The 27,368-nt window shown below is 39.7% G+C and overlaps 1 protein-coding gene across 3 annotated transcripts; it reads right to left on the bottom strand.

Moving 5' to 3' along the window:
* Positions 1-400: 400 nt before the first annotated feature.
* Positions 401-27,230, bottom strand: osbpl1a (oxysterol binding protein-like 1A). 3 transcript variants are annotated; one of them, XM_071486931.1, is made up of 29 exons: positions 26,966-27,105; positions 24,173-24,302; positions 24,014-24,099; positions 23,858-23,932; positions 23,589-23,700; positions 23,329-23,414; positions 22,677-22,821; positions 21,578-21,645; positions 21,435-21,479; positions 18,698-18,771; positions 18,437-18,500; positions 18,241-18,342; positions 15,902-16,027; positions 15,697-15,778; positions 15,393-15,499; positions 11,479-11,641; positions 9,420-9,606; positions 8,545-8,620; positions 6,143-6,277; positions 5,910-6,007; positions 5,615-5,797; positions 5,403-5,510; positions 4,404-4,493; positions 3,400-3,526; positions 3,033-3,146; positions 2,835-2,958; positions 2,654-2,744; positions 1,784-1,804; positions 1,070-1,309 (listed from the first exon to the last, which is right to left on the bottom strand). In XM_071486931.1, the coding sequence occupies exons 2-29, from the start codon at positions 24,294-24,296 to the stop codon at positions 1,207-1,209; spliced, it is 2,916 nt and encodes a 971-aa protein (XP_071343032.1). In that variant the 5' UTR covers positions 24,297-24,302; positions 26,966-27,105; the 3' UTR covers positions 1,070-1,206. The 3 variants fall into 3 exon arrangements, with proteins under 3 accessions (XP_071343033.1, XP_071343032.1, XP_071343034.1); XM_071486932.1 differs by lacking the exon at positions 1,784-1,804 and having other exon boundaries at positions 401-1,309; positions 26,966-27,230; XM_071486933.1 differs by lacking the exons at positions 23,589-23,700; positions 24,014-24,099; positions 24,173-24,302; positions 26,966-27,105 and having other exon boundaries at positions 23,858-23,894.
* Positions 27,231-27,368: the final 138 nt, after the last annotated feature.

Below are 27,368 nucleotides of genomic sequence, written 5' to 3'. Positions count from 1 at the left end.
CTCACAAGTTCTCCATTTGTTTTCTTTTATATTCAACGAAATTAGAAACATTTGGTTGAGTAGACAGAAGATCATGTTAAAACATTAGCATTAGTTAATATTTGTTTTATTTATTTTATAGCTTTTTTCTCCTATTGTTCCTGGCTGTTTGTTGCTTCTACCTGCACATGAAAGCGTTAATCAATTGATGTAATTTACTACATACCAGACATGTCTCTTATGTGCTCGACTTTTGTTTCAGATGTTGCATCAGAATCTTTTTTGTACATGTTATATAACTAAGTGTGGGAAAAGTGGTCCACAGAAACCATTTGATCAGATCACACTTTATTTTCAGATTCCTCTGAAATGTGTCGTGCATTCCTGCAGACCTGACATAGATGATAAAAACATTCATGAATGCACTGAAGTGTTTTATTTAGGTTTGCAATAAAATACAATAAAAGGAGGCTAAACACGCTACATCATGTGACCCACTTTGGTTCATCTGCCTGACAGATTGTATGATGCACAAATGTTTGCGTTTAATAAACTCAATACTTCTGTGTATGTTATGATGTATAGAGGGAAACAGAGACAGAATGCAGTGAACAAAACGATAAAAACAATCAAACTTGTGCCTGTCAGCTCTTGAAGTCCGTTTACATGCATCATAGTGATTCAGAAAATATACTGTTTTGTAACCCTCATTTTTTCACACGGCAAAATGTATCAGGAGAAATGGCCAACACCCATCAGTTTCATATTAGCTGAACTGCAGGTGGTTTTGCAAGTTTAACACAAGTCCAGAGGAAATGTGAAAGGCATGATGAGGTCAGTGATGGTTGGATTAGTGTGAAGTATGTACACAGATTTACAGTTAGAGTCAAATCACTATCATGAACATGAACAAAAGAAAACAGATGGACACTAAAACCCTCATCAGCCCCTCTCCACTGTGCTAAAAATCCATTATGAAGAGAAACAATCTGGTCTCGGTATAAATACAAATACTACATTTCAAAACATTGTCAAACAACTTTACATTTCAGATCTTTTAAATATTGATTATTGACATATTTATGCACAGTTTTCCATTATAAAGTAGATTAAGGCCACGCAGTTGAAGTACACTGTTTGCATATTGCTTGTAGTTACTGTAGCTGTTCCATTAAAAAAAACAGTTAATGCTGCTCTGCACAGGTGACACCGTACAGGAAGTATCCATTAGTATATGTCTGGCAGCTGGTTGTATTTCCTGTCCCAGTATCCACCAGAAAAGAGCCAGTCCTGGGAGTTGTTGTGGGGATTTTGTCCCTGTTGAAACCACCTGAAAACACAGCACACGCCAGCACACACGCACAAGAAGTCATTCAGTGACACCAGCCAGAAAATCAGATTTCAAACAAATAAGAGGAAGCGAGGAAGGAAGGTCAGGCATGCTTCATCATGGCGTTATGGGAAATCTGCATGGTAGTTGACAGTTTTAGATGTTTGCTTTGACTAAAATTAATTTAGTATTGTTATATCTTTGGTGTTTAAAAGAAAGGAGGGAGATGATTCAGGGAGAGGACTCGTGTGGTGTTTGAGTTATTTCATCTAGTGCCACTAAGTGGAGCTGCCATGCTGGAAGAGTAGATTAATCACATTGTGTCCAATCTGGGATTCTCTTTCATGTCGAAACACAGTCACTGTATGATTCAAGTTTAGAGAGTAAGACGTGTTTGAAACACAGACAGTGCAAGGTCACATGATCACATCACACATTTCAGAAACACCACTGAAAATAGCAAGCAGCTCTAACCTTGGACCCAGGGCAGGACTCCTTAACATCAAAGCGAGGATGCAACAGAAAAAACAGGACAAGTGAAGAGAAAATGGACATTTAGCGCCAACGTTTCAAAGCAACAAAGTATGAAATAGCAAAGAAAAGATGATAAAATTACAGCATTAGGGAAAGAAACTAGATGCAGCCACAATGAAAACTGCATATCAAGTAAATGTAACTTATAGTATATGAAATTCAAAGGTCCAATATTGTATAAGGGTAGATGTGCATGTGTTTCTGATTATAAAGCAGGTCTAGGTTCTATATTATTACTGTGAAAGCATCAAAGCCTCAGTCCACAGAGAAATGCACACAGCCTGTATTCAGAAACTGAGCCTTAAAACCAGCCGTCAGGACTTCTGGAACTTTGTGATGTCACAACAAAGCAGTCACTGCTCTCAGCCACGCGTCAAGCCCCGCCCACCTGGACCCACCATCCAGCCTTGCAGGATTTGGTTTCTCTGAGTGTTTACCTGAAATCTACTATATTTTTATTGGATCACTCAGAAAACAGCCAATCAGAAGAGAGGCTCAGATCCTCTCTTCTGATTGGCTGACTGACCTGATACTAGAGCTCCAGAGAGAAGCCTGAGAGAGGAGATGTAAAACTACACTGAGATGGTTTTTGGTTCTTAAAACCACAAATATATCTTCTGATGGAGATCAACACAGGAGAAGTGTAAAATATGGGACCTTCAAACAAAGGATAATTGGAGCTGACAATATTCACCATTTTTTAATATCAAATATCAATTATTGACATTTTATGGACACAGTTGTTTTAATATTTCTTGGAATTGGTTGGTCCTTACAGTGACAATTACACAGTTTCTCTAACAACCTCACCTTGTCTTCCACTCTTCATCAGATTTGGAGCGGTTTTTGCGAGCAGCTCTCTGTTTTTCCTCAAGCCTCTTCTTCTCCTCACTGGCGAGATCTATTTTATAATCATAATAACAATAATATTCAGATTGCAGTGAGAGCATTATTCTATTTTCAATTGCAGTAGGGTGCTAATAGTTATTACCGATGTCACCGTTCTCCATGGCTCGTATATCTGGCCTCAGTCTGCAGTCCGTCTGAGGAATGACACCCTCCATCTCTTTGTGCAGTTCGTTCAGCTGCATTGCAAACGACGTAAAGCTGTACATCTGGAATTAAAGAGTATTTTGTGTATTAAAAACATTACAACACACTTCTTGTAGTCTACATTGAGCAGTCAGACCTGGGCAGAGTTGGCTGGCCTTGGTGCGATTCTCCACAGCAGCTGGCTGCCAGGAATCCCCTGCACAGTGTCTGCAGCTGGTGAAGGAACCTCCTCCTGATCCTCACTGCAACCCTGCACACAGAAATAATGATGCACTCAGTAAGTTTTCTGCAAGATGCACTATTATACTGTATTACTTCATGTTTATTGCCAGAATGGTGTTGATATGGATGTTGGCAAAGATCTTCTCATAGCATCATTTTACTTGACTTCATGTCATTGGCCTTGATATTTTCCATCAGACGTCAAGCTGCATTATTCACACGGTGACTCATAATAACAAACTGATGTGAGTCCCTGCTGTTCAGGAGAAAACACTTCATACCGCTTTGCTGCCTTTTTTCTCTTCTGCCCCTTTCTTGTCATTTTTCTTATGTGCTTCAAAGGCAGCAGGGTCGACAACATACAGGCACTCTGTCCATTTCCCATAGAGAGCACAGAGCTTCTTTTTGCTGTGGAAAAAGCACATGCACATACAAATAACCTCAGGCCCAAATGATCATAATTTTAGTCAGTTTTTGCCTCAAAAATTCAACAGATAGGAATGCTCCAAAAATCAAAAAAAGCACTTTCCTGCGTGGCTTCACACTGGTAGGCTTTTGAAAATGTCAGCCAAATGAAAATCCCAGTTCAAAAGAGAGTGAAAGAACCCAGGCAACATCAGACATCATTATGCTGAGGGAGCACACTAGATTTTCTCATCTCTGCTTGTTATCAGCATCTCTTGTTTCTACATAACTTCCCTTACTGTCACTTTGTGTATCTGCATATCTCCTTGTGTATCTCTGCACCTCATTGCATATTTACCCTTGTTCTTGTGGTTATGCACTAGGCTTGTGTCCAGTCATTCATTTTGAGTCACTGGCTCTGTTGTGTTACTGCCTTGTTTGACTGATCCATCTGCTCTCCTCTGTCTTTGTTGCTGTGTCTGCTTCAGAGACATGTTAGCTGCCTTCTCCATTAGTTGTCTTTTGATTTTCATTTTTGGACTAAAGCTCCCATCCCTCAAGAGATGGTTTTGATGGCAATGAATTATTAATTGGGTGAATTGTTAATTGATCATTTGCATGATGAGTAGATTTTATAATGGGCTCTGATGTCATACTTACAGAGTTAGAAACTGGCTCAGTGTGATGAACCCGGCCAACCTACTTAACTTTGTATGTCCTGATTTTACAAATGAAGCAGATTTAAGCAGCTTATTCAATCATATTTGCTCCAAAGAGTATGAATGAATATGTTTTGGCGGGCATCAGTTAGATAAACAAATCACCAAAGACTGCTCATATAAATGACTTTTTGAACATCATGCGTTGCTGTAAGCCGTACCTTTTGTCCAGAATATACCCTTCAACTTTGTGCAGTTCTTTGCCAAACAGGCCACATGGTTTGAAATTCAGGAAGCACCTTTCTCCAGTTCTAGGTGAAAAGAAAACAACAGAATGTATCTTCCCACTGTCTGCAGACTAACTGATACCATTAGACTGTAAATAAGATGGATGACGTCACCTGTAGGTTTCTACAAAGTGGTTTTGGGCAAACAGGTGAGGTGTGAGTGGAGCAGAGACTTTGCTCTTTATGCCAGTTTAATAACTGCGGCAAGCATATGCAAGCATCCTGTTAGCATCGCTGGGCAGCTTTCTCAAAGGCTAACCCAAGGCTAATTAATTTGCTGGCTAATTAGCTAGTTAATGAGCTATGCTAACAAGCCAGGTATGGTGAGTGCAGACACCAATACCTGCAATACCTGGCATGACAAATCATCCAAAAGACACAAACATGGCCAGATCAAGTTCATTAACTCAAATTAGTGGAGGTGACTGAGCAGACAGTTAGCCACGAGCTAACTGTGATAGCACCCACCTGTCACTCAAAGCAGGCACGCCCTCAATTATGCAGAACTTTAAGCCTTAATAAAATGTAAACAGGTGAGTTATATAAAAATTCACCCCCATACAGTTGTCATGAAGGAGGAAATTAGCTCTAGAGACTTTTGCACTAGGCTGTAAACATGTTTATTTCTGACATTTTAACATGAGACTCAATGGGGACTGACTCACTTTTGGAGCCAGATTCTAGTGGTCATTTAAAGAACTGCTGTTTTTGGGACTTCAGTGTCGGCTGTAGGTTACTGCAGTATCATACCACTTATCTGTTCTGTCTGTTTTCTTCCTTGTTGATCAGACTTCCTCATAATATTTACATAACATTTATTACATTTACCTGACTTGTTCTACTTAATAAATATATAGATGTATGATCTTTGGATGAGTCCAATAGATATGTGCAAACATTCTATTTACTGACTGCAGAGTTTGGTCTTCTTACCTGTGGTTGATCACCTCTACATTTCCATACTGCTCAATCCACAGCTGGCCCACAATGATGTTGTGAACACAACATGTAGGATTTGTCCATGTGTAGGCTTCATTGTACCTGCAGAGAAAAATAACAACTTGAGGAAAGTGCACAAGTTTATGAAAGATAAACTTTGATGTCAGTGACTTTTTTTTTTTTCTAAATCAGCCAGACGTTCTCACTTGGGCAGCTCCAGTGTGATGATACCCTTTGGCTCAGCTTCCACACTCTTGCCCCAGAACTTGAGTTTGGGGTAGATGGATCCATGAAACACAAAGTCTTTTTTCAGGCCCTCAGCATGGAAGGCGCTGACTGGTGGGTGGTGGCTCACCTGCTCCGATATGAGTCTGAAGCCCAGATCCTCTCTAGGAGACCAGGGAGACAGAGGATCACAGTTATGATGTGAGTCTGGTAGTTTTAGTTAATGCATCTTAATATATAATCAGTGTTGAACATGAGCTGTATTGTCCGACTTACCTGACCAGTTCATAAGTTTCTCCCAGCAGGGGGTTGAAGGGTTTTCCTGTCCGCTCCCACTGGGAGGCCACAGCGGACACAGCAAATGCAGCCACACACTAAACATACAATCACACACAAAACACAAACACATGCACTAAACCACAGAGCTTAAGGTAGAATACGCTAAAATATGGTTTTGCAGTTTAAGTCATTTGCACATGATACATCCAGGATGTTACAGAGTGATCTACCTTCATCCTCTCAATAGAGTCTGATGAGGCGTTGGCCTGGTGTATGAGGTACGTGTGCTCCATGTACTCTGTCAGACGCTGCAGGAAACTGAGCGGCTCGTTGAAAATCACTGGCATTGTAATCTTGGAGAGTTCCTGAAAGACACATGAGGAGGAACTGAAGGATAGTGTTTCATAACAGTCTCTCGAAAGCCTAATATAATAATTAACACTCAACATATTAATATGTGTTGAGTGTTGAAAAGGCACCAGGGAATTTTGTTCTTCAAAGATCCTGTAATTGTGTTCGTGTGTCATTTATATGTAAAAAAAAAAAACATCTGTATGTAAGTGTAGTGTTGTATCTACTGGATCCTTCTTTGCTGTTTTAGAAATATAATGTTCAGATATAACATTAATGAGCCTAACAGGTTTCTGACATTCCTATAAGGATTATGGTGCCTGAACTCTTTCAGCACCTAATCTGGAAACACAGAAACCTACACAATAATGCTTTACACGCTGCTACACAAGCTAAAACACATTTCAGGTTCTGTGAGGCTTAGGTACAGTGGGGCTTTGAAGTAAATGCTAATTTCAGCTGGAGAACATGCTTCCAATGACAATGCTTACACACTGATGTCAGGCAGGTATAACTGGCACCATGTTCTCCATTTAAACCAAGTGGCAACCCACCGTGACGTCACCCATTGGTTTGTGAACTGCTGTAATTTGTGTGTCGCCATCTTGGTTTTTTGAAACCAGAAGAAACCATATTTGGAGGAAAAGGTGGAGCTGAGGAGGAGTGAGGGGTGTATCTGACCTGTTCTGTCCTCTATCCTGATTCTCTAGCAGGTCACCATGTGTGGTGCAGTCTGTCAATCACATGGTAGCCCCCACCCTAATGCATTCCTCTAAATGGAGCATAATTTAAAAAATGAACATCATGTTGTATTGAAGCAGACTTGAAACTAGAGACTGAGACCATAAACTCATCAGGAAAACGTTAACTGAGGTAATAAATCAAGTGAGTTGTCGAGACATTTTCCCATAGATTTCAATACAATCAGACTTCTTTTTACAACCAGTAGATGATAATTGTTAGATAATTATTAGAAAGCAGGTTTAAGGCTCTTCAGCATTGGCTTCACTTTTCAGACCCAGAGTCTACGATTTAAACCTACAGAACTGATTTGTTTGTCCACTTGGGGGCAGCAGAAAAAAGTTATAAACACAATACTGACATATCATCACCTTTTTTTTTTTTTTTAAGATATTTTTTTGGGGCATTTTTGCCTTTAATTGACAGGACAGTGGAGAGTGAGGGAGAGAGGGGGAATGACGTGCAGGAAAGAGTTGGGCTGGTCGGGAGTCAAACCGGCACTCGCCTGCTAAGAGCATCAGTTCATGTGGTACGCGCCCTAACCACTCTGCTATCGGGCCGCCCCCATATCATCACCTTTTATGTTGTTACAATAGAAGTCTGCCAACAGTTGCTTTTTTATGTATCCAACAGTTATGGAGCAATATCCCAGGTAGCATGACTGTCAGATGCTAGTTCAACATCTGGAATAATTATAAATCACACACACAGAAAATCTTCCTGGCTGTCAGCAAACACTGGGGGGTCACAGCTGGAATCAACCCAAATGTGTATTGGTCAAACTCGGGCCAAGGACCCAGGCATGTGTTGGGTCAGAAGTTTCATTTACTACCTGAGATTAGCATTAGCATGATGAATTTAAATCCAATATTCCTTCTATTTTAACTCTGTTTTCGGTATCTGGTTGTTTAGCCGCTAACTGCTCCACTATGTGCATCAGCTGGCCTCTAACTGTGTGAAAACTTGGTGAAAACAGCTGTGACCAAAAGCGACACTATGTTGCAGGCCAAACATCTAAACTGACACTCACTATAAAGCTCTGTAAAGTCGAGAGGAGCTGCACATTCAGGTGATAATTCTCTGTAGGTTCAGCAGTACGAGCAGCTTGTTTCATATGGTCACACTGTGACCACTGTCACAATGTCATTTCATACACTGTTATTATAAAAATAATGATTATTATCTTATTATTATTTTTAGTCCTAACCACAGGGGCCAGGGTTCAAAACTGACCCATGGCCCTTTGCTACACGTCATAGGAAAAAAATGCTGCAAGTTTTGTGATGATTGTGATTGTGAAGTTAAAACATCACCATCAAATTAATTCTGAGGGGAACATGAATATTTCTTTCATTTAATTCCATAGTAATCCATCAAATTGTCAAGACATTTCATTAAAACCCAGAAATGTGACCGTCATAGCGGCCAGTCGGTATTAATCATCCTTTGGGGACTGACTGACTGAGCGACACTGAAATCTGTAGCTATGCTGCGAGCATGGCTAATAAAAATGACACATAATCATTATTATTACTCTCACCATGCCAATGCAGTTCCTCAGGATACTCCAAATGCTGAAGTCATTTCTTGAAAACATCGGTGCGGGTAAGCTGGTCCTGAGATAACACACATTAACACACAGTTGTTTGTATGATAGACTAACTTTGACTTTGTGCTTTTTCTCTACAAATAGACATTTTTCTATGGACTAAATACATCAGACATATAATGGCACTTCTTATTAAAGTGAATATAGAGAATTAAAGCCTTTAATGTATTGTGTGCCATACTGGAACGAAGCCCAGTGAGACAATATCAAAGGTGAATCATCCATCAGTTGCATTTATCTCTTCTTAGTGTAACAGATACAGACGGTGAGCAGGTCAAACTATTGTAAACGAGTTTGGTTAATATACCACAAGAATATGACATATAAACCATGTAAAAATAACAAGAGAGGTTAACTTTAAGATTAAATTTAAAATGCACTCGAGCTGTTTGAGGGATTAGCCAACATGGGATCATACTGCAGACTGATTATTGCATTACACTGTGACCTTATCAATATTTAATGAGTCCAACACAGAGCTCCGTTCTTTCAATGAACCTCTTTCTCCTGCCTTCACCAGGCTGGTCCAGACTCTAAATTATTCACAGAATGAAGTGGAAAAACCTGAGGGAGGGCACAAAAATTAAACACAAAAATCACTGAGCAACCAAAACTTTCACAGCTGTTTGTGAAGTACAACGGCCTCACACAGTTGTATTACAGCAAGATAAATAAAAAAATGCCACAATAACAGTATGACGTGAGGAGACCGGCTTTGTGGTGAGTCTGTTCATCTTTTGATGAGAGGAGGATAAAAGCTCAGGGGGTCAGCGGTCCATTTAGGAGACTGTGGGGGCACAACTGACCTATACTTTGTGATCCCGTTGGGCTGAGTCTCGTCCTTGTCGCCATGGTGATCCTCCTGCAACATGCTGGTGGGGCTGCTGCAATGGCTGCTTAACATGACAGAGCCTTCGTCCTCCTCCTCGTCCTCCTCAAAAGAATGGCTGGCCACCGTCTCAAATCCGCTCAGGGAGTGCTCCGAGTCCGATTCTGACGGAGATGAACACATGGAGACGATTCAGTGCAACCGTAAGAAAAAAAGATGGATTCTGAGTGAATACAGATCTCTGGTTGGATACAATTATCTGTTAAAGAGCATAAACTCAAAAGAGGAATATAGTAAAATGAACTTACTCCAGTACCTGTGGATATTTTTCATAGTTTTATAGTAAAAACAGTGTCACCACATACATTATATCAATTACAGACAGTGTCGGCTTCTTGCAAATATATGTATTATGTAATATATGCATTATGTCAATAGATTAAGAGTGAGAAACTGCAGTGCAGAAATGGCTAAAAATGGGTAAAGTCATTTAGAAACAGCATCACCATTACATAATTTGTGCACCAGAGAGCACTGACAAGTTTTGTTTTTTTTTGTTTAGTGCCGCATTGGCCTGAATATGAGAAAAAACTTATCTCTGGAAATTAGGGTTCAAAAAGTGAGAGTGGTCTTATAGTCAAGGACAAGACAAATGTTCAGATATTCTTTTTGAATGGAGAGAGTATCAGTGTAACATGGTCTACTAGAGAGAGCGTTTAGAGCGAGTCATTCAGACATAGTCAGCTCTCAGTGTTTCAGAGAGGAAAAAAATTCATGACAACACAGCGTCTCCTGACGTCTTTACTGCAGAAATGAACCACAGAGAAAATCTGTCATGGCTGACAAGCTCAAAGATGCGGAAAATGGTAAGTGTCCGACCGAGAAACTTTCCCAACAGAATGACCACACTGTAGAAGTGTTTCCTATCCTCAACTAGAACTAACGTGTCGTTGCAGGACATATGGTCACAGTCTCCCCTTCTGAGTTACAGCGTTAAATAATGGCCACATTTGTTTTTGCAGAACATTATGATGTCACAGTTAAGTTGACCTTTAACCTTTTGGATTTAAAAACATTGTTTCTTCATTATTTTATCAGGTCACAGTGACTTGACCTTTGACCACAAATTTCTAATAATGATGTTTGTACCAGATGTCACAAAATCCTCTCAAAGCATTTCTGATTTATCACATTCACAAGAATGGGACAGATGTGAGGCCACAGTGACATTAACCTTTGACCTGTGACCACCAAAATCTGTCGCTGTTGTCAGCGAAGGCATAAAAAGACTTAGAATCAGTGTCTACATTCTTTAGAAAAAAATGGTGCATGTTATGTTTTAATATAAAAAAAATAAATAATTACACTCTAAGGCAAATGAGTCACTATCATCATCATCATCACCATTTTAATTAAAGCAGAAGACAGAAAAAATATAACAAAAAAATAAATATTTTTCTCACTTCTATTGAGAAAAAGTAGTATTAGCATTAGTATTCAAAGTGTATGTTGGTTCTGTTTCTGTTACACTTTAATTTGATTGTGGGCTGCAAGAAGGAAAACAAATCTAGAAATGATTGTTCACACATAAAAAAGAGAAATTCAGATGCTTATGCTCAGCAACAATGAATGCAGATCTCTCATGCAGCTCTATAGATTTATATCATGTTCATGTTCATCTGAGGTACTGGTTACACAAGGTGTCCACACGTTAGTATCATAAATTAGAGAAAAGTTTTTAGATACAGAATTAATACAAGCGCCTCAAGCATCAGTCAGGCCCATTTTTTAATGCTACTCCACCATGCAGGCTTTTCATACCAAAAACAACATGTGGAAATTTTTTTCTCAACACACCCAGGCAACTCTGGAGCTTACGTCACGCTTGACGAGCGGCAAACATACCACAGACATTCACTGGCAGGAAAAAGTATTCCAGCGTCCTGAAGGTGAATGACAGAGCGGTGAGCGTGACCTGGAGCTCGTCATAGAATCTCCTGCATCTCTTGAGCGTGTTTGATAACTTGTCAACTCACCAGACACGGCGTCGTGGAACTCATCCTCACTGAAGACGCTCCGCGGCGGAGATCCCTTGACGACGGATTGCTCAAGTTCGTGGTGCTCTGTGGCCAGAGTCTGCAGCGCTTCAGAGAGGATCTTATTCTTCTCCACCTCCTGCTCCAATTTCAGACTGCGCACCTGAGCTCGCCACAGACACACAAACAAACACAATCACACACACACACACACACACACACACACACACACAAAGACAAAGAGACTCATCACTCATACGTACATCAAACATAAACCAACATGAATTCTATCTTCCACATTTAATAACAAATAAATATTCTCATCTCTACCAATTTTTTTTCTAACTCTGGTTACAAACAGAAGAAAATGTGCGTGACCAGATGGGTTGTGATGGCTGCAAATAAGCAACATGTTGACTGACTGATCCTCCCCTCTACTTCTGTCCTCTCATTACCAGACTCATGGAGAGAGACAGAGATGGAGCTGAGAGGGACAAGCCATGTTTACCTGCACTGGGGAACAGCTGCCGTCTCAAATGGCCTGTTGGAGAACATGATTCCCGTGGAGGAGATGGGATCAAATGACGGATAATGGACCATCAACCAAACCTCCCCTTTACAGAGGACATTAGTGTTGATAATATGAAGATTCAGCTGCACCTTTCTGAAAAATATCACTCCACTCCAGGAAATTCCTACTGCTTGACCCCTCCACAGGTGCTGCTGGAAGTGCAAACCTGTGCTGCAGGAGCTGGAAGTGACTCAGTATCTTTCCCTCACAGGGAAATGAGAACAGGCCCTGCTGTTTTCTTCAGACTGTGTACCATCTCGTGCAGACTGAGATATGCTGTACATGTCTGGGTTGTTCCTAGTAAACACAGGCATATTCATGCTGAGTTCTGAGATTGTGGGAGCCCTTTATCGACTGCTCTGCCTCCGCAGATCACGGTTCAAAAGGCTGCACAGCTGAGCGATTGAGACCCAGCCCAGGTATGGACCCTGACAGCACTGGACTGGCTGTTAAAGCAGAAACATTCAAATGGTTTTTGGCAGCCTCTCTGCACACCAGCAGAGTCCATTCTCATGGACACAATATCTCAGTAACACCTCGACAGAACTTCTTTAAATTTGTCACAAATGTCCACTTGGACTCAAGGATGAACTGATTAGACTTTGGTAGTCAAAGGTCAAGGTCACAGTGACCTCACAAAATGTGGTTTTGGCCTTCTGAATGGAATATCTCAGTAATGGGGCTGGCACACAGGACGCAATTTGCACTGTGCTCTCCGCTCAGGTCAGCACATGCTTTGTGTGAGCTGCAGAGGACAGAGCAAACATAGGCTGAGTTTTCCAAACTTATGGGACACATCACTACGAAGTGGGAAGCTCCAGCTGTGTGTTAGAGCACAGACTGTGTGCAGTTTTAGAGTCTATCGTTGCCAGCAATACAGATGTATCAAGAAGGGGAGCAGTGAGAAAAGACTGTGGGGTCCTCAGGTACAGAGAGCAGCTTGGAGAATTTAGTCTTGTGAAGGAGCTCTGTTTCCAGGGCAACCAGTTCAGGTCTACTTTCCGTTTACTTTCCACCCTGTCTGGGTGCCTCATTTCTATTGGCTGTGCAGGTGTTCATCACAGCACACAGCAGTCAAAGTCACAGGCAAGCTTGCTGAACTGTGCACTGTGCTGCGCTTGCGCTTTGCTTGGTGCAGTGAGAAGCCATTGCAAAGAATGGGTTTCAGAGCACAGTGGGGCTGTTGCAGCGTCCTGTCTGAAAGACATATGACAATTTCTTCAAATTTGGTACAAATGTTCACTTGAACTTAATGACAAACTCATTAGATTTTGGTAGCCATTACTCAAGATTTCATGCAGCAACTGTGACAAAATTTTCACACAAATGGTTAATATTTTATATGACTCTGATTTAAAGAGTGACAGAGGCATACAATTTTATTTTTTCCAACACCTGGTGAATAATTCAGGCTTTGGTATATAACACTTTTGTCAATGTCTTAGTCTAAGTTAATATGCAAATTTCATGTTTCAGATACAGAAAATGACAGGCGGCAGGCCGACAGAATGGCATGTAAAAAGGCCTGGTTCTGTGCTTTATCATATGATGGTGAACACACCTTTATTTACATATTCAACAACTCAAGTGTGCATTCATAATTCATAACTGCATTCAAACGCAGCGGTGCATCAAATGCAGCAGCTCTATTGCTTATCAGTAAACAGACTAATTCTCATTCTGATGTGACGTCCAGATAGTAATCTGGTTCAGAGAGGTTGCTCACGCTCTCAGATCTTTAGTGGCATGACTGAGAAAGAAGACAAGGATCATGATGAGACATTACCTCTTTGATACATGCTTTACATTCCACACATCATCAGTGCACATTACTTTAAATTCAGGAAATTTTCAAACTTTTTTCAATCTTTCTGCTCATATCCATATGCACATGCACAGATCACTCAGTCCCACTTGTAGGAGCAGCACTGAGCATTAGTGGTGGGCAATATGAAGATGTACTGAGGGACAATACAAATTTGTTATGATGTTACTGTGGCTACATAATAATATAACACATGAGCAGGATTGGTTATGGCAGCAGTTGAGCAATATTCAGCCATGCTAGCAGCATGTCAGCCTGTCTGATGACCACTGTGGTACAGACTGAAATAATCTCAACAACGATTAGATGGATTTTCATGATGTTTTGTACAAACATTCATGGTTCCCAGAGACTAAATCCTACTAACTTTTGTCATCCCCTTTTTTGCCACCATTAAGTTGATATTTGTGGTTTTGAGTGAAATGCTTCAACAACTATACTAATATAGTTAACGTAACTAATAATAATAATAATAATAATAATGATAAATGATAATTATAAAATACTTTATTTATCCCTATAGGGAAATTCACAAATTTTTATGTGTAAATATCTATGAAATTTTTCATTAGCCTCAGCTTTACTTTGTGTTTAGTTTTAATTAGCAACTGCTAGCATAATAACATGCTAAACTAAGATTGTTAAAATGTAATACCTGCAAAATACAAAATACATTATCATATTGGCATTGTGATTGTGAGCATGCTGAAGTTAGCATTTAGCTGAAAACACCACTGGGGCTAAATACAACCAGAGCTGATAGAATGGTTGAGACACTTTTTGCATTAATATAATTAATTATCATAATATCTGTGAGGTATTAAATTTGCAAAAGAAAACTGGCTTTCGTGCTCAGCTGTTTCATCCATTAACACTTTCGAAATTGATTTTCCAGAAAATGTACCATATCACAATTTAATCAATATCATAATGCAAAAAACATAAAAAACAAACAAACCATAAATCGATTTCCTCCATATTCACAGTATATTACTAATGCAACTTGTTCTTTCCTCTGGAGGGATGTAACCTACCCACTGAATCTTCCATTAATCAAATCCATTGAATCACACACAAGATCATAATCACTGCACCAAGCTGCTTTTGTGAGGAGGTGTGAATTGTGCCAACGCTTTCTTATGAAACATCATATCCTTTAAAACAACATGATTATATATCTGAGGGTCAGAGACAGACATGATCTTGTTGATTAAAGTATTTATATATGTTTTTAAATGTTCACTTAAATCACATATTGCTACATTTGAAAAACTCAACATCAGAAACTATGTCCTGTTCACATAATCCAAAGATTCACTGAAATCCATTTCACCGCCATTTTACTGGGCTGGCAAAAGCAAAAGTTTTAGAGCTGGACATTCTCAAATATCAGCAATATCAGAAAACCATTGAGTATAATTTTACTTTATGATTTGAGTGAACTCACATAATAACCTGAAATACTGAACATCAGTTGTGTAGAGGAACAAACTCTGTCCTGGGGAAGCTGACACTTACCCCTTCCTGTCTGGAGAAGAGGCTGAGACAGACACTGAGACTGGAGCTGGTCTCACTGGACAACTCACAGATTTTTTGCATCTTCTGCAGTATGGTTGATGGAAAGCCTGAGGGGGCAAACACAAAACATTTGGCACAAAATAAAGATAATTGAAAAAGTCATCCAAGTTGCTTAAAAAGCAGAAGGACACACTGAAGCAAATGTGAAGTCCACGAAAAGCTACAAACAAAGCTAACCTGTGTGTGTATTTATGTGTGTGTTAAAAAAAGACAACTTAATTGACAAGGAAATACTAGGTCTTACTTTCTGCCAGCCTGTCATTTTTCAGCATGGACAGGAAGGCTGCCACCTCCTTCTCCAGCTTCTTTTGGCTGGCCTCCGCTGCCTGGTTCCAGAGAGATGAGAGGAGATTTGCAGATGAACAAAAAGCATTGGCACCACAGATCCTCATGCTATGGTATGTTATGACATACTAATTACTGATCTTTTCTTTTTTTGTTCACAGCACCTGTAGGGAGTCTGTTAACTCCCCAAGTGACATGACTTCCTCCTCCTCCTCCTCCTCGCTGCCAGGCTCCTGGGAGCAGTAGTGTGTGCTGTAAGCCGAGTGCTCTTCCAGCGCTTCCAGCCATGCCTGGAAGACAAGAACAGATTCTTCTTTGGTTTGTCATGAAAATCAAACAAATTAATGATTTAGTCAACATACTGTGACCTTGGTAAGCGAAGGAGTGGTTCTGAGTTATTTAGAATAAAAGTTTTCACATCCTACACAGCAAATCTTAATTCAAGTAACATGCAATTTCAAGTTATTCTAAATATGTCATATCAAAATCCTATAAAAGCTTTTAATTGGGTGGATACTGAGACTCTTATGGTACAATAAGATAAAATAAATCTATGCAAGCTGCTAAGGTTTTAGAGAAATCAATGATTTTGTACAAAAAAATAAAACAGAAATAAATAAAATTACTTTCTAAAAGGGAGTTACGGTATATAAGATACCTGGGCACTGGCAACAGTTCAGCTATGTTTTAAAGGAAGAGTCTGACATCTGCTTATTTGCTTTTTAGAGATAAGTCAAATGAGAAGATTGATACCACTCTTATATCTGTCCATTAAACATGAAGCTAGAGCAGCCAGCAGCCTGTTAGCTTAGCCTAGCACAAAGACTGTACACAGGGACCTAGCAAAATGCACCAACAACACCTCTTAAGTTTACAAACTGACATGTTACATGTGTTTTGGTTTGATCGGTACAAAAACTGAAGAGTAAAGATGATGAGTTTTCCCCTTTCCAGTTGTTATGCTAAGCTTAACTAAGCTAAGCTAAGCTAAGCGTCTGTTTGCTGAAGCCCATATTAAATGCACTGACATTAGAGTGGTATCAATCTTCTCATCTAACTCTCCACCAGAATAAGCATGTTTCAACATCAGCTGTAAATTTAGACAGGAAACATCACAGCAGCACAACAGATCAACAACACCATTCAAAACAATGAAAAATAAATTTAAAGAATTTGTCTTTTTCTCCTCGCTCTTTATTTCTTTTTTCTTTTCAGTTCTCCTGTCATATAAAAATGGACGTTGACGCCGGCTCTGGAAAATGAAGCCAATGCGGAAGTGCCTTAAACCTGCATTCTATCGAATGACCGTCAGGGGGCGACACCACTGGTTGCAAAAAGAAGTCCAATTGTATGGAAGTCTATGAGAAAATGACCCTACTTCTCACCTGGTTTATGACCCCGGTAAACATTTTCATAACGAGTTTATGGTCTCAATCGCTAGTTTCAAGTCTTCTTCAATACAACATGATGTTCATTTTTAAAATTATAGTCCCATTTAATTTAAAATAGATGATAAAGTAGGGTATGCATTGGGGTGTGGCTAACGTATGATTGACACATTTTGGCTTGTCAATCAAGAGCAGTCCCTTTTCACAGAACCAACGATATTTAAATTTAAATATTTAAAAGTTTACTTTGACTTATGGAAAATGACTTCGGATTCAGCAGCGCTGCGTAGCCGAAAGATTGATGCTGTTGTCAGGTCGACAGTTTCAAAAAATCAGGATGGCTGTGGCCAAATTGCAAACTTGAGGCTTCAAAACGGCAATTCGCAAACCAATGGGTGACGTCACGATGGGTTGCCACTTGGTCAGTACCCAGCTGGAGTTATCCCATCAGTGTCTGGGCTTTGAATATTGTTACTATTGTTATTGTGTCTGCTTGAAGTTATTAACACCTTAATCCAGTCAGGGAGCATTGTAGCGTTAGCACCAGATACTAAAATGTTCAAGAACCAGCAGCTAGAAACAGATGTTATCAGATTACAAATTTAAATTTTGTTCTTTATTTCTGTAACAGCAGTTACTAATAATAACAGTGCTCAATGCTGGCAATCTTAAGCATGAGCTATGTATTTACCTTTAGCAAGCTAGCTGTCTAGCATGGTACCTAATGGTATAAATCAGTTTTTCACCACGTACAGACACAATTAAGTGACTCAACTTATTGTACCATTTACAGTGTTTTTAATAACTCATCAATCTAAGATCTGTCTACATTTCATTATCTTTTCAGGTGCTTTAATGCTTCCTCACAGAGAGGTAAGGTGGCATGGAAAAGAGATGGAAGCTGATTGGTTCCTCTGTGATCATTCTGATCACTGATTGGTGCTTCACAGGTAGAACCTTCCAGAACAAAGTGAGTGAATGACTTTGGAGATAAAACCTTTACTTTTGCCATATATTTGGACCATTAATGCATACCAGTAAAAACAGACACAAAACTGAAAATATCAATAATTTGTCAAAGAAGGTCAGGAGCATTTGAGGTTACTGAAACTTACTTTTCTTGTTGCCTCAGGGTCATTTTTTGGCGATACCTTGAAGTGATGCACACTGTCATCGAAGCACTTGAGAGTAAAAAAGCAGTAATCTTTAGCTCGGATCTGGAAATGAGAACACAAAGAATGATGCCTTGCGAAAAAGTTACACACAGAAATAGGTTTAAAAATTTAGTGCAATTCGTAAATGTTGGCTTACCAAGCAGTGGGCGTTTGTCAGGGACTTGCAGCCTTGACGTTTCACATTAGAAGCTGCATCTGACCTTAATATGAAAAAGAACAATCTGTTTTGTTGAAGGAATGTATTGCAAGAATAAAACAGAGAATCCTTTTATTATTTTTAACTCATTCTGTCACCTCCAGGACCTTCCTAAACAAAAGTGTGCAGTTCTTCCATTTATCTACTGTGGAGTTGTTTCCACATGTCTGATTCAAGGAGCAGGTGAGAGATGCCACCTACTGTTTTGAGTACCAGGATAAAACCCCATCCTGAAGGACGACCCAGTAGGACCGCCAACCAAAAAATCTGGAGCTCTGCAGGATGACACACAGAAGAAGAATAAGCAGTTTGATTTTCAGTGATTTCTAATTTTTGTGCAGTGCTTTTTAAATTTAATGGTGGCTGAGAGAGAGCACAGCAATTTGAGAGAACACATTAAATTGGAAATACTTTAAATGAAATTGACAATACTTGTGCTGCATTTATACACACTTTGCAAATGGCAAAAAAAGTTGATATATAAAAAAAGACACACCAGCAAGCTAAGGTTCTCTCACGGATTAGCTCAGTAGGAAGTAAAAATGAAGTCAGTTTTTAGGGTCTCTCTGTACTGTGATTACTGGAAGCTGCCGTAATCGCCTGTTTCTGACTTTTAAATAGTACTCATGCTGCATCCAAGTGGTAATTACAACTGAGAGTATTCTCAGCTGTGGATTAATACACATTTGGTGCGTTAATATTTCCAGCATCAGGATGGTGTGAATGCAGCTGAGTCAAAATTAACTACAGTGGATGTTTTCATTGTAACGAGATATTTTCACTCAATGAAACAGTGGCTGAAATTATTTGCAAGCAGGATACAGTAAGTTCATTGTTGCTTTTGTATTCTTAAAGCTGCTATAATCAATATTTTTCCGTACACAACGGATCTGATTGTTTTGGTTTTCCATCTGGCAGCTTTACAGCTTTGGTTCACTCACTACTCTTGTAGTAGGGCTGGGCGATATGGCCTATAATAAATATCGCAATATTTTTTGGTTATATTGCAATACGCGATATATATCTCAATATTTTGAGAGCTCCTCTAAAGCACTTCACAAACGCAAAATTTAATCCTTTCATGCATAAGATTACACCAGTATGATGATTGTAGTCCCTGAAACATCTGTCAGCATTAAAACATTCTTGTTTACTGTATATTCATGAGTGGTTTCTATTGGAATAATTTTTAATTTAAATGCAAAAAGTGGGAACTCACAGCCAGTTTGTATGTGACCCTGAACAAGAACAGAGCTCACAACAACAAAAAAAATGCATCAACAAGATTCCCTGGGAAAGACATTTAACCCAGAGCTGTTTCCTTTCTGAACCAATTCGTCTGCCTACATCTTCAATCACCATTTCTGAGGACGTAAAAACACACTTCAACACTTCACCTCTGTCGCTCCCCAGATACAAAACCCACACACACCCAAAGTTAGCAACTAGCTGTCAACATCATGGTGCATTAAGCAGCTAAAGAACCAAATATTTATACATAAGTCGACAGAAACATGACTCCCAATGAATGCTAATGTTGGATGAGTAACAGTTAAAGAAGTAACTGTTGCTAACATGTTAGCCACACCAACTAAAATGTGTCAATATGTCTGTGTATACAGCTTGTCCCCCACTGCCAGAAAAAGAACAAACAAATAAACAAATTACAGGTTATTCCAGGTTTAAACATCCGCTAATGTTGACAACAATGGCGGCTGGTGCTGAAAATGTTTGGGGGCCAGTAATGTGGGAAAACAAGATTGAATGTAAATGAAAAAAAGCCATTTGACCGGTGATATTCACCCTGTAAAGCTGCACTGCACCATTCACCTGGCTGACGATAATACTAATTACCATCTTTGCTAGCTTCGTTTTTTTCTAAATTAAACTTACCAATTATATTCTATACTCTATTGGCTGCAGCTGTGTTTAAGAGGCTCCATTCAAATGCAAATGTAACTATAGGTCTCTTAAAGAGCAGACATTCTGACACGTTATAGCAGGACAGGCACATGTAGCATTAACGACTCTGCTGATGGCTGCATTTGTTGATTAAGGTGATTCGTTACACGTGTGTTTTTCTTGCTCACGTCTAAATGTGTGCAGTGAAAAAGGTGCACTATCACACTGTGTGTGTAACAGTTTGTGCTTTTCTGCTTCTTGCACAACAGCCACCCATCACTCTGTGTCAGCAAGTCCGCAGTGTCTCAGTAGAGTCTGTGCTATCTCACATTGCTGATGTGATGTCATGTCGCATGTCATTGACCCATCATTGACATTCACTGAAGCAATAATGCCCAAATCCAATTCACTGTGGAGACTTACTTCCTACAGAACTGTTTGAGACACATTCCAGCTTTTCTGGGCCCTCCTTTTTTTTTTAATGGTTATTTTTCATAATAAAAGCATTGTTTCTAAAAAACAAAAAAACAAACCTTGGGGACAGGCAGAGTTTTATCCTTGATTCTTTTCACAAACACAAAATAACTAAGACAACATTCACACACACATTGTACAATATCTCATATGATGACGAGGCCCTCAAAATGAGTTAAACTGTTCAATAGTAGTAAATTCACAAAAAGACAAGGTTAATGTGTTAAATTAGATGTTTTAAGGAATATTTTTCCATATCTCTTGTAGAGCAGCAGTAGTGTATAAACTTATAAAGAGCATTTATAGAACATTTACTGCAGCAGTTCTCAGCAACATAAAAGTTCCTGTCATTGGTTTATCAGAGTGATGAAAGGAGTTTTAAAACATTTAAAAATCATTTATAACCTGGTAACACGGGTAATGTGGGACATTACGAAACATATTGCAACATGTTTGTTTTTGCTTAAGTTATCTGTAGAAACAGGTTCTCTAAACGCAGTGCATGATGATAATATCTCTATTTTGTTTGTGCTGCTCTCTCAGCCAATAATTCTGAGTTTACCTTCCACAGGAATCCTTCGTACTTCTTCACATGGTGGGTCATACCCTGCAATGCACAGATGAGAGACATGAAGAAAGTAAGAAAAGTAAATCAAAAACAAATCAAAGTAACTTTAGGGAGTCGACTATCTGCTGAGCACTCACTTGATGAACGCTGCCTTCAAGGACCTGCTTCATTGCTGTATCGCTGGCCAGGTCAAACACTGTCTGGCCTGAGAGTTATGGATACACAAGACAAGTACAACAGAAGACATATATACTGTGAGGAAAAAGTGCTGCTTGGGTAGTGACAACTGTTATAAAAGTCAATGCGTTATTTACATCTAAACCAGCCCCAGCTTGTGCCTCTCACGTAATTACTGTCTTTCCATTTTTTGCATTGATTAGGTTCAAGCATATACAGTCTATGGGTTCAAGTGGCAGAAATAACAGCTTTGTTCTGGCAAAAGTAATTTGAGGTTAAATACAATTCTGCAGAAATGAGAGCTGCTCACGATGTCAGTTGTTATTTTTGTGGGTGGGGGAAAAAGTGGAGACAAACCTTGTGAAATTAGTTAAAACTGTCTTTCACTCAAGACCAGAACTAATATTATTTGGTCTTTTGAGTGTGGAGATGTTTGGTTTATGAAAAGCTAAGGATGGTGTTATTGTATGTTTTTCCTACTGATATTTTTCCTCACAGAATAAATGACTTAAACCCACAACACAGTAGTCTGTCTCTCAGTACTTTCCGTGTCTGTAATGAGGTTCTAAATCTTAAAAGAAAACACAAAACTGGTCACAAATGCATAGTTAAAATTTTAAAACAGTCAATTTCCTGAAACAGCTGGTACAGAAGTATTTATCTAATGTTACTCATACAGGACTAATTAATGCATTTTTATGGGCACTAGTTTCAACTGGGGATGAATACATACTTGGTAACTAGTGAATAGTTACAGCAGCAGAACAGTGTGTGTGTGATTGACTCAAAATAAAATACAGTGTGTGTGTTCATGGTAATCAAAGAGCAGGTCACCCAGTGTGACGGTGTGACTCACTGGTGTGTTTTAAAAGTCGTTGGAAACAATGGAGCTCTGTGGCACAGAAGGATCAGACGCATCAGGTGTTGGCCACGCTTGTTAATAGAATCAAGTCATTGTTTGTTTTGGTCTTTTCATGGGGAAAATGTGGAATCTTGGTGAACTCATCCTTTAAAGACAAGAGTGATTCTTGCCTGTCAGCTCTCACTGATGGTTCTTACCGTTCTTGTTCTTGATGTTGGGGTTGGCTGCACTCTTGAGCAGCTTCAGGGCACACTGTCTCTGGCCCCGATAGGCCGCACAGTGCAGCGGAGTGTTACCCAGCAGGTCTGTGCAGTTGATGTCTGGAGGCTTCTTCCTGCTGAGCTACAGTGCACACACAGGACGTAAACAGCTGGGTTGTCTGGACCCAAGTGTCCTGTGTTTCCTCTCATGAAACTAAGAACTGAAGCATAACTCTTTAATTTCTCACACTGTGGCCAAAGGCTAGAATAATAGAGGCTGCAATTGGCTCTCCAAAGCTTTACTCCCACTGTTCAAAGAGTATTTTTTTTTCTTATTGAGGTTGCCATTTCCAATTCTGTTGTTGTCACTAAAGAGGGCGTAGTCACCTGTAGATTTGTTGTGACTTGTTAATATGCAAAAGCAGTTGAGAGTATAACTGTCATTTCAGATAGAAATAAACCTAAACTAAATTTAACACACAACACTCCCTTTTCTGCACCGCATTAAGTACAGAAATTACCGCGGATGAACACTCAAGACATTCCCCATTATTATTGGTCAAAATGTGAGATTTAAGTGCATGTTTGACTCTGTAACGTCATATCTTTGGGAGCTGTATTTCAGGTTTCAGGCGAGTGTGGCACTAACCAGTTGAGTTAGAGTTGGAAGATCTCCTTCTCGTGCAGCTTCTAAGAGTTTCTCCTCCAGCTTTCTCTCCTCTGTTCTTTCAGCCGCTGGCGTCAGCACAAGGATGAAGCGGCGTATACAAGAAAAAAATGTAGGATTTCAGAATCTATACATTGTATAAAAATTTTGTATGAATAGATATTAAAACATTTAACACTGAGATTTCTAACAATAAAAAAAGCTTTCACAAAATTAAATAGATGACAACGTGTCTCTCTCACCTTCCAACATGCTTCTGATCTCTGCATTTTGAGTGACATCTTTGGGAATCTGTGCTGTCCCATTGATGACAGTAGCGCATGCATCATAGTGCAGCAGCAGCATGACAACCTCCTGATCAATACGTGATTGATTGATTGATTGATTGATTGATTGATTGACTGAATGGATGAATAAATGCATGCACAAAATCATACTATCAACAAAGAGGTGCAAAGATTAGAAGGAAACTTAAAATCTGAAAGGAAGGACTGACAGCTCACTGACGTACCTTTCTTCCTGTGAAGGCGGCTTTGTGCAGCGCTGTGTCTCCAATGTTATTGGGCAAGTTGACGTCCGCCCCTGCCTGCAGAGTGTAACAACACACCCGTTACACATGCACTAATGTAAAACCTACAGAATGGTGGATTTAAAACCTGCACTCTACCTTAAGTAATTCCTCCACTACATCTTTGTGTCCAAAGTAACAAGCCAAGTGAAGAGGTGTCCATCCCAGGTTCGACTTACTCTTGCCTGAGAAAATGTTACACACTGTATTATCACAACAGACTATGACTGATGTTATTCCAATGTGGTAATCATGTACCTTTGCAGTTGATGTTGATCTGTGCTTCTTCCCTGATCTTTGACATGAGGAGCCTCTTAATCCCCGGCAGATCTCCGTTCCGGGCGCAGCGCAGGAACTGCTCCTCTGGTTCCAGCTCCTCCATGGACCCCTGCAGAGGAAATGTTACAAAATGGTACTTTTTAGTGCTGTGACTCAAGCTATATGGGGTTCATGCTGCTTTTAAGTGGCACTTCAGCAATTTTGTATGTGACTTCCACAAAGTTAGGGGTCAGAGGAAAAAGAAAAAAAAAAATCAGTCAAAATTGAAGCAGATATCCTGCCTTTGGTCCAAGCTCCAAAAAAAAAAAAAACAAAAAAAAAAAACAACTGGATTCTTAATTTCCCACAATGCAACTGAATAGCATCTTTCAGCACACCCTCCCTGTCTGGTTAACACCTAAACGTCTTTTAAACTCCACACCCAGTGTTTGTAACACAGGCAAGTCGAAACCTAGTGTACGGCACATTTAGTCAATGTGCAAAACTGAGGGCATTGTGGAATTGCTGTTAACTTTCATTTCAGCCTAATGTCAGCTGGTTTCAGCTCTCTATCTGTTTCCTCCTCCTCTGTGCTCACATATACAGTATGTTAATACAGCCAAATTCACAGTAAAGCTGTTCTCATTTACATGTTTTTCTGATTTTGTTATCAAGTTTGAAATAGTGATTGAAACACAACCCCTTAAGACTACATGTTACATGTCATTCCCAAGCTGCTGCTAAAATCCTGTCTGACAAAATCACCAAACACGCAAGTTAAAGACAAAGACTGTGCTGTGATTTCTTTTATTTTTACATATAAAATGATCACTCAGAGAGACAGACAGAGGTGACAGAATATTTTTCTTCTTTTGTATCTAGCAGAGCACACATGCCCCGCCTCTCTGCCACACACTGCACAGAGCACAGTGTCGCATCACTGGTGACTCTCCTCCAAGGAGCCAGAGTTTGTCCAAAATGTCGCTAGATTTGTCAAAATGGTGCTTTCTTGAAAAAAAAAAGTCTCTAAATCTAGAGACAATTACTCTAAGTTGGCAACACTGCAGGCTGTAAACGCCCCCTAATAGAAACTGTTTGTGCCAAGTCATTTTGAAAGAGCAATGGCCAATGTGGAAACTGCAGCTCAGTCATGTGGTATTCAACTGACCAGTGGTGGAAATACGATCACTCAACTCAGTCAGTCAGTCAGTCAGTCAGTCAGTCACGCCAAAACTGTGTATGTGTGTATGTCTCTAAATAAAAGCAGAAATACCCCTGATGACATGATATCATCGTGACATCATCAGGGTCATTTTCTCAGACATGACACAACAGTTTTTATAGTTTTAAGTGCTCACTGTGATGAGTGAAGTGAACTTGTAAAAGAGAAGTTGCCTAAGTTTAAATTGCTTATCATCCTTCATTTTTCAGGACACATGAGGAAAAAGTCACATGAATTTCTTTTGTCAGGTGGTGAGCAAAAGACAAGAAGGAAATCAGAGTTATTGCAAAAGGTGTCGGTCACCAGAGCAGCCTGAAACAGGAAGGAAACATGTTCTCCCTCCCTCTCCCCTTTATACAGCCTCAGTCCACATGACACTTTAGATTTGTGATCACAATGGTTGGTATGTCAAGAGAAAAAAAACTTGCTTTCTGCATTGTTATGGATGTCACGTGGCATTGAGGAAGGATTAATGACCCACATCGACAAGATAAATCAGACGCTGTGACGTCTGCCGGGCGCAGAGACTGAAACAGGTTTACCTGGGACTATAAAACTTGTGACACTAACGGTTACTCAGCATGTCTTCCTACTGTCCGCTGCAGTCTCAGTAAAAGATGCTCAAACACTCCCTCTACACACTGTAACTGTATGATCAGAGTAGTTTAAAATCTTTCTTCATTTTCCTTTGACTCTTGCATGTTTTATTTTTCAACTGCAAAATGTCCCAATTCTTTAATAACCAAATTTCCTTTACAAATACTTGTTAATGTCATGTGCTTATCTAAAAAAATAATATTGCTATTGGATTTTTACAAACACTACATTATGCATATCAATAGTGGCCATTTGGCTGAAATATTTTAATTAATTGAATTATTCCCCTATATCCCCGAGTACCCAGTTTTACACAAGAAAAGGCTAAGACTGTAAAAAAGTCCAAAACAATACAAACTGTTGAATTTACTCTGTCATTAATCATGGCCCCTCAGATTTGTCTTGTGACCCTTGGAAGGGGGGCCTGAACCCTGATTGGGAACCACTGGAATGAACTACCACACTATATATATAAAAACTTACAACAGTAAAATACTACCTGCACATTGTTACATCAGTATTAACAGTAATTGTATAATAGTATAATATTATTTTATAATAATGTATCAATCACAGCATCTAGTTTCTTGCAGAATGAGTACTTCTACAGAATTAGGATTATGAATGTAGATTAGGATTATTTTCATTTATAATGTAGTGTTTTTTACAGTAGTGTATATTTCAGTAGGCTACCGAACGGATCGGAATACTTACTCCACTGACGCAACTTTATATTTGCTTTTCGAGACTGTGTGGAACAAACATAAAAATGAACATGAACTCTTTAATTATAAAATATATATGTAATGTAACATAATTTCTTGGCCAGCGCAAATCCTCCCATCTGTAGGGTGCATTTGAAATGAAGCCAGGTGTTTGCCTGCAGCAGCTGTGACAGATGACAACATAGTAGAAATACATGAGATAACACATGATGATGAGGAGGCAGGAAAAACAGCCAGCCACACACTTACTGCTTCTACTAGTGCAGTCCTGTGAGGTGAAGTCCGGAGCCGCTCTCACTCAGGCCCCCGGTGAAGCTGCATGTGATGATTTAAGCCCCTCTGAGCCGTTTGCTGCTGCTCTACTGCGGCACCGGCAGCCGACACGCACGGACACACACACACACACACACACACACACACACGTCGTTTACCGTCTCCAATCGACGCTGAGATAACCGATGGCGAAATACAGCTGTCCGTGTCACACACACACGCATACCTCTGTTTTCTGTTTACACTGACATCAGCTGATCTCCCAGAACGGAACTCGCGTGACGAATCATTCGCGACTTTCAAAATAAAAGCTCGGGTAGTTATTTCAAATGCGGAACAACACTAAAATAAAATTCAAGTCGCACACGCTGTTAAATAT

This window comes from Trachinotus anak, unplaced genomic scaffold (assembly GCF_046630095.1).
Source record: "Trachinotus anak isolate AG129_WGS33_773 ecotype Australia unplaced genomic scaffold, CSIRO_AGI_Tana_v1 ptg000010l, whole genome shotgun sequence".
NCBI classification, from domain to species: Eukaryota; Metazoa; Chordata; class Actinopteri; order Carangiformes; family Carangidae; genus Trachinotus; species Trachinotus anak.
The sequence above is the reverse complement of the archived record's forward strand: the minus strand, read 5'-3'. Positions and strand labels throughout refer to the sequence as shown.